The sequence below is a fragment of the Somniosus microcephalus genome, chromosome 18 (assembly GCF_052327205.1).
Source record: "Somniosus microcephalus isolate GS21.2 chromosome 18, FLI_Smic_1.0, whole genome shotgun sequence".
In the NCBI taxonomy this organism is placed as follows: domain Eukaryota; kingdom Metazoa; phylum Chordata; class Chondrichthyes; order Squaliformes; family Somniosidae; genus Somniosus; species Somniosus microcephalus.
Window position 1 is genome coordinate 19,246,486 of NC_141004.1, and position 15,095 is coordinate 19,261,580.

Below are 15,095 nucleotides of genomic sequence, written 5' to 3' on the forward strand. Positions count from 1 at the left end.
ACAGGTATTTAGCTTAGTTTGTACCTGTATATGTTTGAAGATTTACTGAATGTTTTCCTTACAAATAAACTGTACTAGAGTATTTATCCCTGTAATACTACAGTATTTATAGTCTTTATTTATCCCACTCAGTGTGAATACAGGTATTCATAAGGTTCGCTGCAGAAATATTAATGTGGTGGCTTACGGGGTGCTGCCCCGTAATACGAAATACGAAATTTTCCGAAACACGGCTGGTCCCAAGGTTTTCGGATAAAGGATAGACTATCCTTTATCCGAACTTCCGAAAACCGAAAACCTCTAAAAACCGAAAGTTTTTTCGTTCAGCGTAAGTCGTGCGCACGACATGACCAGAGTGGCGCACGACTTACGCTGAGCAGGGCAGAGAGTCACAGAGTTCCCTCCTGGGTAGGAGATTGCAGGCCGAGCCGGGCAGTGTGAAGGAGGTACCGGGAGAGTGAACCCAACAATACAGCGGCCCGTCTGATAGCTGCAGCGGCCCGTCCGATATTCTTTTCTCCCCCCCGACCCCGACCCCCCGCCGACCCCGACCCCGACCCCCGACAAATTTCCCAATACCTTCTGAAATCCGAAAAATTCCGAAAACCGAAACTCAGCTGGTCCCAAGGTTTTCGGATAAAGGATAGTCTACCTGTATTAATGATCTAGACGAGGGAACTAGATGTAATATCTCCAAATTTGCAGACGACACAAAGCTGGGTGGGCGTGTGTGCTGTGAGGAGGATGCCGAGAAACTCCAGGATGATTTGGACAGGTTGGGTGATTGGGCAGAAGCATGGCAGATGCAATATAACGTGGATAACGTGAGGTTATCCACTTTGGTGGCAAAAACAGGAAGACAGATTATCTGAATGGCAATTGGGAGAAAGGGAAGTGCAACGAGACCTGGGTGTCCTTGTGCACCAGTCGCTGAAGGTAAGCATGCAGGTGCAGCAGGCGGCTAAGAAGGCTAATGGTATGTTGGCCTTCGTAGCGAGAGGGTTTGAGTACAGGAACAAGGATGTCTTGCTGCAGTTGTACAGGGCCTTGGTGAGACCACACCTTGAGTATTGTGTGCAGTTTTGGTCGCCTTATGTGAGGAAGGATGTTCTTGCCATGGAAGGAGTTCAGCGAAGGTTCACCAGGCTGATACCTGGGATGGCAGGAATGACGTATGAAGAGAGATTGGGTCGATTGGGCTTGTACTCGCTGGAGTTTAGAAGAATGAGAGGGGATCTCATTGAAACTTATAAAATTCTGACAGGACTGGACAGACTAGATGCAGGAAGGATGTTCCCGATGGTCAAGGAGTCCAGAACCAGGGGTCACAGTCTAAGGATAAGGGGTAGGCCATTTAGGACAGAAATGAGGAGGAATTTCTTCACCCAGAGTGGTGAACCTGTGGAATTCTCTACCACAGAAGGCAGTAGAAGCCAATTCATTAAATATATTCAAGAAGGAGTTGGATATATTTCTTAAGGCTAAAGGGATCCAGGGGTATGGGGAGAAAGCAGGGACCGGGTACTGAATTTGGATGATCAGCCATGATCGCATTGAATGGCGGAGCAGGCTCAAGGGGCCGAATGGCCTACTCCTGCTCCTATCTTCTATGTTTCTATGTTTCTATTTCAAAGGCTGCAGACAAGTTGAGAAGGACGAGGAGGGATAGTTTGCCACTGTCGCAGTCACACAGGATGTAATTTGTGACTTTGATGAGAGCCATTTCGGTACTATAGCAGGGGTGGAAACCTGATTAGAGGAAATGCAGCATGGAGTTCCGGAAAAGATGGGCAGAAAACACAAAAGATAGACAGGACACAGTACTCAAACATTAACATTTTTTTTTGTCATGTCATCTAGCTTTTACCATTCATGGAGCAAAAGCCAATGTTAATTAGCTTCTAAACGCTCGCGCATTAGTCCTGAAAACAGAAATTAAAAACCAGCCTGCAACAAAATCCGCAACATTTAGGCTGCTGAAAGGTAACACTCACCTCTGCGATCTCCTTATACTTTCCATCCATGGATGTAGGGAGATGGATGGGAAAAGTTTTCAAAGAGAGTGGAGTTCCAGGAAGTGACTGAGAGCAATGAATTTGCTTCAGAGTTTCTGCTTTGTTGTGCACATCTGTGTAAGCAAATAAAGAGAGAGAGATTTTGATCAAAGGCTTGCAGCACTGTCGCGCCTCCAAAAAAGGGAGTAAAAGGATATTAAAACTGGATATGAATAAAACATAATACCGCATCTTATCATTTATTCCTCACATTCAAATTGCCTAGGTTACCACTTCCTTTATCAGAGTTAATGTAGAATTGTACATTTTATAGTCTACAATGGTCAAGTTCCATGACAGTGGTTGCCAAGCAATTACCACATACAGGTCCCTATGGACCAAGCGGTAATGCTTTAAAACATTATCAAAGTGATTTGTGTATTAGTCTGTCAATCCTAATGTAATCAAAATGGAAATGAAACATTTTTAAATCAAACATGAGCCCACTGATGGACAGAGGTAAACAAACAAGACCAACATTTCTGCTGAATTGATGTCAGTAAGCTTATAAACGATAAAGGCACTTATCTTACCCTGGAATACTTTGTTCCTATGCTTCGCCTCAAGTACAACAGCCAGAATCTGAAGTGTCCTACTGCACTCCTTGATATCAAAATTTGGGAGCAGAAAACACAATGCGGGCAGTACCCAGTAAATAAGCATAATCTGGACTTTCTTTAAAGATCAGTTGATGAATGCAATGCACAAGGTGGAACTAGATGAAAAAAGGATCCGGGTCAGAGTGATGTCCCTCTCAGCCAGTGCAACAGTAATCGCACTGCAAGTGGCCTCAGTGCCTCTGGGTTAGGCCTCAGTGCCCCTGGGTTAAGTGGGGCAGAGAAAGGGCATCCAGATCTAGATCTGTCGAGTCCTGCTGGAGTGTGCTGTGTGTGGAGATGAACAGCGTCGACTCGGATTTCCTGATCCCTGCCCCATTATTGACATCATGCCAACATTCATTGTCTGGGCTTACACTTGCCAGAGGGTAGCTACTACCCATGGAACTATATCCAGCACAAGTTAGCTCTCATGGGAAGTGGGAGGGAAGGCAGGGGAATTTATTTTTAAAGGCATGGCCCACGTGTAATTCCTCAATAAGGGCAATAAAAGATTGGGATAGATTTTCCAAATGGCTTTTACAGTACTTTAATGCCTATGTTAACCAACCTCCTGTACAGGAGCAGGGGCAGAAACTCAGGAGCAAGACCGTGATAAAGTAGTCGGTTTTCGGCCAGATCTCCGTGAAAATAGATTCAAGTGCCAAGGGAACAATGGTGGCGGCAGTGGCGGTCAGAAGCAGAGGCCAAAAATCTGACCAAGACCGATCCGGCCCTGCTGACAGTGCGCATTTCGTCATACATGACAATTCATCCACATTTTACATTCATTCATAATCTTGACTGACGGACAGCATAAAAAGTGTGGAATGGGTGTTCAGCTCACCAGCCCACTCATCCTCGCCATCATGCACAATCTGTCTCATCTCGACTTTACCCCACTTGTGGGTTGCAATTGCTCAGTGATATTTGGAACTAAATAGGTTAGTGCATTCATATGAAGTTGTGTGCTATTTAACACATTCATTAACCCAATGGGTTAATAAATGCATTAAGAACCTACAGAGGAATTCATGCGGATGTGTTATCACAAACGCAGAGCAGTTCAAACCCTTTGGATGCTGAAGGAAAGTCCTATGAAGTCCTTCATCTTCTACAAAATAAGGCAAATTCAAAAAGATTTATCCCTCCATAAAATGCATCCTGTATTCAATATTTTTTTTTAATGTTGCTTTGTTTCCCAAGTTCAGGAACCTTCGACATTTAACAACTGCTGCTCACCTGGTCAAGGAGGAACTATTACTGTACTGCTCTGGGTACAAGTCTATTTTGGAACACCAGTTCGCTGCTTCTCTCCCAATCTATGCTGGCCGAACTTTCTACTTCTCTCCTGTTCTACATTACTTGAGCTCCCTGCGTCTCTCCCATTCCACACTGGCCAAACTCCGTGCTTTCCACTGGCTGGATTTGCCACTCTCCAATGCTGCTCCACCCTAGATCCGTTGCAATGCCAGCTGCTTCTTACTTCTTGGAGGGGGGGGGGGGGGTCTCTATGCTACTGTTGATGGATTTAGGATTTATCCACCAATACCTGCACAACCCCCCCAAACCTCAAGGATCACAGAATTCAAGCAGTTAAAACCAGTGGAGCAAAAAGAGGAGAGAAGCAGCAGCTGGCATTCTGTGATAGTAGTGTAAATTTGCATTTGAAAATTTGCAAATGACTGTCCTTCAGTGATGGGAAGCATCTACTCTTGGCTCCTTTCTCCCCCTCGTCCCCCCACACCCTCACCCTGATAGCATAGCTGAGAAGCAGAACTGCACATGCAGGAAAGTCCAGCTATTAACTTGAATGTGACCATTCACTGCAACATCAAAGAAAGAAAGACTTGCATTTTATACAGTGCCTTGGTGAGACCGCACCTTGGAGTACTGTGTGCAGTTTTGGTCACCTTACCTGAGGAAGGACGTTCTTGTCATGGAGGGAGTGCAGCGAAGATTCACCAGGCTGATACCTGGGATGGCAGGAATGACGTACGAGGAGAGATTGTGTCGATTGGGCTTATACTCACTGGAGTTTAGAAGATTGAGAGGGGATCTCATCGAAACCTATAAAATTCTGTCAGGTCTGGACAGACTAGATGCAGGAAGGATGTTTCTGATGGCCGGGGAGTCCAGAACCAGGGGTCATAGTCTAAGGATAAGGGGTAAGCCATTTAGGACTGAAATGAGGAGGAATTTCTTCACCCGGAGAGTGGTGAACCTGTGGAATTCTCTACCACAGAGGGTGGTGGAGGTCAGTTCATTAAATATATTCAAGAAAGAGTTGGATATATTTCTTGAGGCTAAAGGGATCAAGGGATATGGGGAGAAGGCAGGGACAGGGTACTGAATTTGGATGATCAGCCATGATCTCATTGAATGGCGGAGCAGGCTCGAAGGGCCGAATGGCCTACTCCTGCTCCTATCTTCTATGTTTCTATGTTTTACATCCTCAGGATGTCCCAAAGCGCTTTACAGCTACTTTTGAAGTGTAGTCACTGTTGCAAAGTAGGAAACGCGGCAGCCAATTTGCACACAGCAAGCTCCCACAAACAGCAATGTGATGACGACCAGATAATCTGTTTTTTGTTATGTTGATTGAGGGATAAATATTGGCTAGGACACCGGGGATAGCGCCCCTGCTCTTCTTCGAAATAGTGCCATGGGATCTTTTACGTCCACCTGAGAGAGCAGACGGGGCCTCAGTTTAACGCCTTATCCGAAAGACGGCACCTCCGACAGTGCAGCACTCCCTCAGCACTGCACTGGAATGACTGCCTAGATTTGCGTGCTTGTCTACGAAGCGGGACTTGAAAACACAACCTTCGGACTCTGAGGCAACGGTTGACACTATCATGCTACTCTACATTCTTTGCACGACTAAAAAAAAAATTATTGTTCTTAAAATGCAAAGCACAGGGCTTTCAGCAAACCAGGGAACACATCCAGAATGGCAAGGAGCTGAAATCCAGCCACAATTTGCAATCAGTACACGGTGTACAGTAGCCCTGATTAGCAATTCACCTCATCATTAAAGCTAGAGTATCCATCATTGGCCTCCGCAGGAGATGGCCAAAGTGAAGATAATGGGATTATTGTAATTATTTCATCAGTGAATTATTTTCCCCAAAACCATTCCTTTATTAGTGATCCCAAAAAGGAGACGACCACTTCAGAGGTCACAACAATTCCCTGTTTATTTGCTAAACGTTAAACAAGCAACTTGATCATTTGAAAAGGTCTACTTGCTTTTATGTTATGCTGACTAGAGATCTCCAGTCATTGCTTGTGACACACAAAGGCTATAAAATATTCGATGAAAACCTAACAGTAAGTGAACAGTATTGCTGCTGTTGAGCAATATTGATGTCGCAAATTGTGACCGGTTTTTTTTTAGGTTAAAATAACCTTTATAAAAGATAAAAGTTACAAAACGTTAACATTTTGAAAGTGTGTAATCTTCCCCCATTTATAGCCTGCTGCTCTTTACATTTCATGCACTGATGGGACACCACAGACCCATCTCAGGGTGAAAATAGTGGTAGCTACAGCTCGGGCTCCAGCCAGGCAAACATCGGAATAGAACTTTAACCATCTCCCTAAAGAATGGCATTCTGTCCAGATAAGTCTAACATAATAGAAACAGGCCATTCTGAACCATGATGGCGGGGGGGGGGGGGGGGGGGGCGCGTCAGAATTACACCTTGGAATGGCTGAATGTGGATTTGTATGTTATTCTAATATGAATAAAACAGTTGCCAATAACCTTGGGGACACAAGTTCCAACAGCTTCAGCCAAACCTACACAAGGCAAAACCATCCTTCAATTTAGCAGATTGAGTCAGGCAGCGGTATGGTCATGAACATCCTTCTGATGCTGGAGTTAGAACCAACCGTTAAAACAAAGACTGGGGAGAATAGTATCGCCACTGGTCACGGCTTTGACCTGACAGTGCATTCACGCAGCACCCCGTTTCAATTCAGTTTGAACCAGTGGATAGATTACAGAATATGATTTTACTTTTTGAAGTATTTGAAGCGGAATAGTAACTTTTAAAAGGAAATTAGATAAATACTTGAAGGGAAAAATTTGCAGGGCTATGGGGAAAGAGCGGACCTAATTGGAGAGCTCTTTCAAAGGGCTGGTATGGGCACAAAGGGCTGAATGGCTTCTTACTGTGTATGATACTGGGTATTTGATGTACAGGAAACTCTCGATTTACCGGCACCTAAATAACCGGAAATCTCTGTTAACCGGCAAAATTTAGGAGTAAGTTCAGGTAAGTTTTACTTCATATTAGTGGCTGTTCCTGGATCTGTGGTCGTGTAACCGGGGTTCCTGCACCTGTTGCTAGGCAACAGGGACGCCTGGATCTGTGGCCGTGTATGGGGCTCTCGTACCTTTTACTATACCTCTGTAATCCGGACTTTTTGATAAACCGGCACCACGCCGGTCCCGGGTAAAAAAAAGTTTCCTGTATTTGAAAACCCATTACCACGTTGAACCCTCTCTGAAGCCAAGCTACTGAAAAATCTACACTTGTACAATTTCTGTTCAGCCAATATAGAGTCCATTCACTCTCCCCAGAGAGACATACCTAAAAAGCATTTCGCTCTCCAGCACAATTTATTCTTCATGACTACACTAAAAGAAAAACTAAATTTACTCCCATCGCCTCTGCAGCCAAGTTTTCACATTGCACTTTCATGTAGCTGGAACTGTGAGCAAAAGGTGTGGTTAGGAGACGTAGGCTGTGTGCCAACAGTAAAGACTCAAATGCTCTTCTGTTTTCTCTACAAACCATCTGCCATCATCATACAGTATCCTGCTGCAGTGGCAAAATTCAGCTGCTGCAATCATTTATTATTGATCTGGCTAGCTATATTCAGCAAGAGGACGCTGGCAAATCTCCAGCAAAGCAACGTGTTTGAGATCCTGATGCCATTGCATCTGAAGCCGAGGTGAGTTACAGCCACGGTTAAACAGGTACTTACTGGCCTTAACTTTCTGCGGTGAATTTAATGGGCAATTAATATGCAAAAGCAGCAACTTCATGAAACTCATTAGGAGGTCGAGGGCGAGCTGACATTTTCCCCGAGGTGCTCAGCCTCAGTAATCTTCAGTAACTTTTGCCGATTCGCAATTCACGGGGTATCTCTTCCTCGCCACAAGTTGCTGGACAATTTACATATCAATAACGGCAAGCACCATTAAATGCGGCGTTATTTTATCACCAAAATCTGGGCCATTAAGTGGATAAGATTGATCATAAAAGGCTTCTGGCAAGAAGTAGCATTGAAGACATTTTAGGGTTGTAAACTAGAGGTACTTTCTGAAAGAGAACCAGGCTGCCAGGCACACAGTTTTGGCACGAAGCCTCTTATAACAAATCGCTGAATGTAAAAATGGTCAAGGCTGATGAGAAATGACTAGAGTACATACACCAAGCAAAGGAATCAGAGGCACAGGCCAACTCCAGCTCATGTTTTGATAGCCTGCCTGTCTCTGTAACCTATGGTCTCAGTACAGAAAGACTTCTCGCAGTAAAATATCAAACAATATTTCCACTGGTCTTCCTACAGACTGCAGCCTAAAGTCATCTGTAAGCCCTCACCCGAGGAGATTTTCAAATGGTTTCATCTGTAAGGTGCAAGAATGACTCAACTTCAAGTCTGCCAAGTTGCCCATCTTGGAAAATTGTTCTATTAAAAAGGCAGAGGGGGAAAAGGTAGGGAGGCGTTGCCGAGTTACTGTCATGCATGATCGTGGCCATCTGGAAAAGCAGAGGCTCGGGATAGGACGACCCATCCTCTTGCCTGCAGAAAGTGCGTCCACCAACCAGCAGAAGACAAGAGAGTCATACTTTCATAATAAACACAAAGTATGGCATACAAAAACACTTAATAATTTTATTAAAATTGTTTTATCATCAAGTAAAACAAAAACAAAAAAGGCCACTTCGAACCAAAACATGTCATCCCTACCATCTCAGACGGGCCGACAGTATTTTAGATTTTGGCAACTACAGCAACCAGATGTTTACTGTAATTATAGGAAAATTGAAAATGGTAAAAATAGAATACATCAAATTAAATCATAAACCAAATTAAAATGCAATGGGGTGATGCAAAACACAGTGAAAAGGCAGATGCTGTGCGCATGGTCTCGATGTATATTTAACACAGGAGCAAGAAAGGGAAGCAAAAAGACACTGAAATCACAAGCTGTTAATATGCCACAGATGCGTTTATCTAAATTGACAACCCTGTTGGTTTGATTTCTCGTTTTCTTCTGCATCAATGAGCCTCGCTCTCCTGCCTAATTGGAGTTGCCAATGTTTTGATTTATAACATTTTTCCCTCTTAAACGATAGTTCATTTTTTAGAAAATGATAAATCTGTGTTTTCTGTGCTTGTGGGGTCACAGTAAATTTTCACAATTAATTGGCGTCACCTAGCCCTTGTGGGGCCACAGGAAGACAGAGTTGAGAAAAGAATGTATAATGGAGGACACTTAAAAATATAGTAACATGCACAGTGTGCAATGGCAGAGCACACCGCCCAAATCCGCGACCTCTACCACCTAGAAGGACAAGAGCACCAGGCGCATGGGAACACCACCACCACCTCCAAGTCACACACCATCCCGACTTGGAAATATATCGCCATTCCTTCATCGTCGCTGGGTCAAAATCCTGGAACTGCGGGAGTACCTTCACCACACAGACTGCAGCGGTTCAAGGTGGTGGCTCAACACCACTTTCTCAAGGGCACTTAGGGATGGGCAATAAATGCTGGCCTTGCCAGCGACACCAACAGCACAGAAACGAATAAAAAAAAACTATTAGCGCTCCAACATCTGAATTCATGAGCTGTGCGGCATAGGTTTGTATCCATGATCCTGAAAACTTCAGCCAGAGGCCAACGACCTCCCCTCAGGAAAGTGGAGGAAGAAGTTGCCTCTCCTCTCATCTGTGAATGGTGCGTGGTGACTAAAAAGTAAAGAAAAAAATATGTACCTCCTTCTGATAAAAGCTTCATCCTCAAAAAAATATACAAAACACCCATGGAAAGGGAAAGTGTGGTGTATGTAACCGTTCCACCTTTAAGAGAACTATTTTAAGAGATGCACTACTTTATCTTGGCTGCTGTATACTGTAATACCGGTGGTGACCACACCGGTATATAAGTGCTGTGTAATGATTTATTGGGCAGTTCAGCCTGACCTCCGACTAGTAAAGACCTGTTGAATTTACTCTTGTGGTCTGTGTGCAGTGATTCTTATTAACAATAACTAGAACACACAGACTTAACAGTGGCGACGATGACGATCTTACCCTGCGGCAGAGATATATCCAAGGCAGTTTAACGGGCGTCGAGAAGAGGCATCCGCCTTCATCATCCTGCTGAGAAAAGACTCGGGTCTGAAGAGCAAAGAAGAATCCTGACACGAAGCCTTCCATCAGCAACAGGCAGTGATCATCCCTTCTATCACGGTGGTGGGTAAGCCGATCAGCGACGAGCAGCAAGTCGGCCACGTTGGCTGTGAAGTAGGAGAGGGAAAAACGGAGGATATAAGGGCGGAGAACTCGACCACGGCCGGGGAAAAGAGCCGGACAAAAGTCGGGGCCAGAGGCGCGGAGACTGGGGCAGCGTAAGGCACGGGAGCCACGGTGAATGCAAACGCAGCCGGTGTAAAAGACCGGGCTGCAAGACGCAACAGCGTCGGGAGAGAGCTCGACCGTGACCGGGGAAAACGGCCGGGCAGCTACCGAGGCCGCGAGGCGCGGGATAAAAAAATTTTTTTTTAAAAACCGCGGAGAACTCAGCCGCAGCCGGGGGAAAGGACCGGACTGCAAGAGGGGCTGGGAGGCACGATTTGAGAACTGCTGGGGAGGGCGAACGCAGCAATACGGCAATCGCCATTACAGCCAGCGGGGGAGAAAGGCAAACGCGGGAAGCCGCTATTTTCGTAGGCGGGGGAAGAAGACAAGCGCGGGAAACCGCCATTTTGAAAAAAAAAAAAAAAAAAATTCTTTTTGTTTCTCAAGAAGATTGCGAGGATGCCTAAGCGTGGTAACATCAACGATTTCGATCCCGATGTTGAAGATTGGGCCACGTATGTAGAACGCATAGAGATTTATTGTAAGGCAAATAAAATATCAGATGAAGATAAAGCACTAACCTTACTAAACTCAATGGGTGCGAAGACATACGGGCTATTGAAGCATCTTCTATCACCAGCTAAACCGGCGGATCAGGCTTTCGCTAATATTGTTGCTGTCCTGAGAAATCATTTGAACCCCACACCGCTGATGTTAGCGGAACGATTTAAATTTTATGCGAGAACGCAACTGAAAGAGGAAAGCAACGCGGAGTATTTAATTGAACTGCGTAAGCTAGCGAAATACTGTCAATTTGGGGAAAGACTGACAGAGGCACTGAGAGACAAATTCGTGTGTGGATTGTCGAAAGAAGGAACACAAAAGCGGCTGCTTGAAGAGAATGATCTTACACTTGATAAGGCTGTCACTATTGCAGCATCGCACGAAGCCGCAGCGAGAGGCACTGCGGAAATGCAGCTGAAGGCAGCGGTACTCAGCGTAGATCAAATGGCTTTGGGTACAGCGAAATGTTATCGTTGTGGAAAGACAACACACGATCAGAACCAATGCTGGTTTAAAAATCAGGAATGTAGAAAATGTGGCAAGCTTGGTCACATAGCTAAAGTATGCCGGTCAGGAAAGAAGACCAGCAACAAAAAGTCACCGCAGGAAAAGTGTAGAAAGGTACATAAGGTGGCTGAGAAGAGTTCGGATGAACAGAATTCGGATTCGGACTCCAACAGCAAGGAACTGGGTAGTCTGAGAATTCACAATGTGAGCAAGGAAGCTGACCTACAAACTATCTGGGTCACACTTCAGATAGCAGGAGTCCAAGTGAAGATGGAATTGGACACCGGATCGGCGTTGACGGTCATGAATAAGCAAGATTACAAAAGGTTATTCACACATATTCCCCTACGGGATACGGAGATAGTATTGCAGACATACGCGGGGCAAAGGGTATACCCCATCGGAAAGATAAAAGTCAAGGTGGTACACAAGGGCAAAGAACACCGAGGAATGGACATATATGTACTATCTGAGGCAGGTCCACCACTTCTGGGACGGGAGTGGATCAGGAAAATAAATATGGACTGGCACTCCCTAAAAGCAATAACAGTAGATTCCGGGAAAAAAGATGTCAAACCTGAACGATTGTCCAGAATATTGGATGAGGCTAAAGAGGTGTTCCAACAGGGACTGGGAACACAGAGGAATTACAGCAAAAATCAAGATTGCAGAACATGCAAACCCAAAATTTTTCAAAGCCAGACAGGTACCTTATGCAATACGACCTGCTGTGGAAGCTGAGCTGGAAGGGCTAGAACGTTCAGGAGTACTGTCTAAGGTGGACTGGAGTGAGTGGGCCACGCCCATTGTTCCCGTCATGAAGCGTTCATCGAGTAACAAGCCAGGGGAACCGGGGAAGGTCCGCGTCTGTGGAGACTTCAAGATCACGGTTAATCCGGTGCTTCACACGGTGCAATATCCGCTTCCGCGGATTGAGGATATCTTTGCTTCATTGTCTGGCGGGAAACACTTCACCAAGATAGACCTGGCGCAAGCGTACTTACAGATGGAAGTTGAGGAAGAGTCGCGCCAGTATCTCACAATCAACACGCACAGAGGCTTGTATCGATATAATAGACTGGTTTTTGGAGTGGCTTCGGCTCCAGCAATTTGGCAGAGGGCCATGGAGCAGGTATTACAGGGAATTCCAAGCACTCAATATTACTTGGATGATATCCTGATTACAGGAGATGACGATGAGGAACACCTTGCAAATTTGAAACTGGTGCTCACCAGATTGAAGGAATATGGGCTTCGAGTTAATCGCCAGAAATGTGAGTTCTTTCAGAAACGGATCTCGTACTGTGGTCATGTCATTGACCAGGAGGGGCTGCACAAGTCACCTGACAAGATCGAAGCTGTTGTGAAGGCTCCCGCTCCGGAAAATGTATCCCAGTTGAGGTCGTTCCTAGGGTTGATTAACTATTACCATAAGTTTCTGCCAAATCTATCCACGGTGCTGCACCCGCTGAACGCTCTTTTGCAGAAAGAAGTACCATGGAAGTGGAGCGAGGACTGTAAGGCGGCCTTTCGCAAAAGCAAGGCATTGATCACCTCAGAGGAAGTGTTGGTTCACTTCAACCCAACGCTACCTATTCGTTTAGCTTGTGATGCTTCTCCTTATGGTATTGGAGCAGAACTCTCACACAAGTTGCCAAATGGCTTGGAAAGGCCAGTCGCATTTGCATCCAGATCATTGACCTCCGCTGAGCGCAACTATGCTCAGATAGATAGGGAGGCTCTCAGCCTTGTGTGGGGAGTAAAGAAGTTTAATCATTACCTGCAGGGCCAGAAGTTTACACTGCTGACAGACCACCAGCCGTTGGTATCCATTTTTAACCCTAAGAAGGGTGTTTTGGTGATGACAGCACAGAGGCTCCAGAGATGGTCCCTTTTCCTAGGGGCACATCAATATCAGATAGAATTCAAAAGGTACAAAGCAGCATGGTAATGCTGATGGGCTGTCGCGCCTGCCACTACCTACTGAGGAGGAGGCACCAACGGTTGACCCGGTGGAGTTATTTCACTCGACCATCATCGAATGTTTACCTGTCACTAATGCAAATATTGAAAGGGAGACTAGGAATGACCCGACACTGTCCCGGGTCTACGACTTGACAGTAAAGGGATGGCCAGCCCATGGTGATCCACTGTTACTGGCATTCTCAGCAGAAGTCAAGGACAACATTTTTGAGATCGTCCAAAATGATCAAAATCAATCTAAAATGATATTTCCCAACAACAGAGAACTTGGAAAATAGCAGCTGATGTCCTCGACAAGTCTGTTTACCCTCGGTGAAGCAAAATAGTCAGCGTGAGAAAGGAGGGCAAGTCACAAAATGTTCAGAGTGTGGACCTACTGCACAAAAAGCAACTTTTAAAATTTCTAATGTCTGCAAGTTCAGTGGCAGGTTTGTTACTTTTCACCCCAAGCATGAACATCACCATGGAATTTCATCTGGATGAGAATCCTGTCTACCCAATTCCATAAATTTTTAGGCTCCTAAATCCCGACTTGCAGGACAGTTTGGGTCTTGTATTGCTTCTCTACCTCCCCACCGCTTTTAAAAATTCCTTTCCTTTGCCTTCCACTCATCTGTCCTTGCCTTATGTAGACTGTAGATCTTAATTTGTTCATGAGCAGTATCACTAGATATTATATAAATATTTTTATATTTATAAAAGGTGGTGGCAGGACTGTGAAACTTTCCAGCTCTAATTCACTGAAAATTCTCAGTAAAATAAAGACCAAAAGTGCTTTACATTAATAATCTCAAAAACATTTCCATGGGAAATGAAATCAAATCACTGAAAACATTCCCAGCCTGCCTGGCCACACAATGATCAGATTCATTGCTTTGTCATTATTGGTAACAAGACAGACTTTCGGCACTACCTTACAAGTGTCATCGCTACGCAGGTCATACTGTATTAGAGATTGAGCACTGAATGGAATTCAGTTAGTTTGGTTCAATACTTTTCACATTACAACATATTGCACTTCTATCCTTATAAACAACATCTCATCCGACTCAGTGAGCAACGTCAGGAGATAAACCTGTAAAAGGTAAAACTTGAGTAGAAACAGTATATAACTCGACCGAGATATCACGATTGTGTAATGAAAGTCAGAGATATTTCCTCCTTGATGCTTGCAGAGTCAATCTCTCCTGGCAATAGGCCCACAAATGTTTTCCAGCCTTATTAGAATTGTCCAAACTGCGAGATAGGAAGGACAGCTGTGATGCAGAACAATCAGATAGTAATCCAATACCACATTCAATGTGATTGAAGCAGGACTACAGGGTTTTCTTTGTGCTTTCAAGATCACTTTTACAAGATAATTTTTGCGCTCTCAAAATGGAATGAGTGCCGTGCATCAATAGGCTAATAAAGGCAAAAGATACATTGATTTATTAACACGGTATTGAAAATACAACACTCCATGCGCTGCCTGAAAGGATGGCGTGAGCAGATTCAACAGAAACTTTCAAAAGGGAATTGGATAAATAATTGAAGGTGAGAAATGTGCATGGTTATGGGAAAGAGCAGGGGGTGCGGGACTAATTGGAAAACTCTTTCAAAGAGCCGGCACAGGCACAATGGGCCGAATAGTCTCCCTTGGTGCTGTATGATTCTATGAATTATCTCTCTCTGTGGGAAGCAAAGTATCAAATTATCAAGCAAACATGAGTAATTTTACTGATTCTCATCAGAAGTAACTTCAACTACCCAAGAACTTAACCATTAAACACACATCCAGTACT

At 44.7% G+C, this 15,095-nt stretch overlaps 1 protein-coding gene across 4 annotated transcripts in view; it reads right to left on the minus strand.

Annotated features, from left to right (window-relative positions):
* Positions 1-15,095, minus strand: part of LOC147105079 (AMP deaminase 2-like) — a 172,381-nt gene that overhangs the window by 80,180 nt on the left and 77,106 nt on the right. For all 4 annotated transcript variants that reach the window (XR_015081674.1, XM_086011145.1, XM_086011147.1 and 1 more), the window contains exon 2: positions 1,995-2,128. Coding sequence is in view for 3 of the 4 variants with exons in the window: in XM_086011145.1 (XP_085867271.1) it covers positions 1,995-2,128 (134 nt within the window). In the remaining variant the exon portion in view is untranslated. The remainder of the gene's footprint in view (positions 1-1,994; positions 2,129-15,095) is intronic.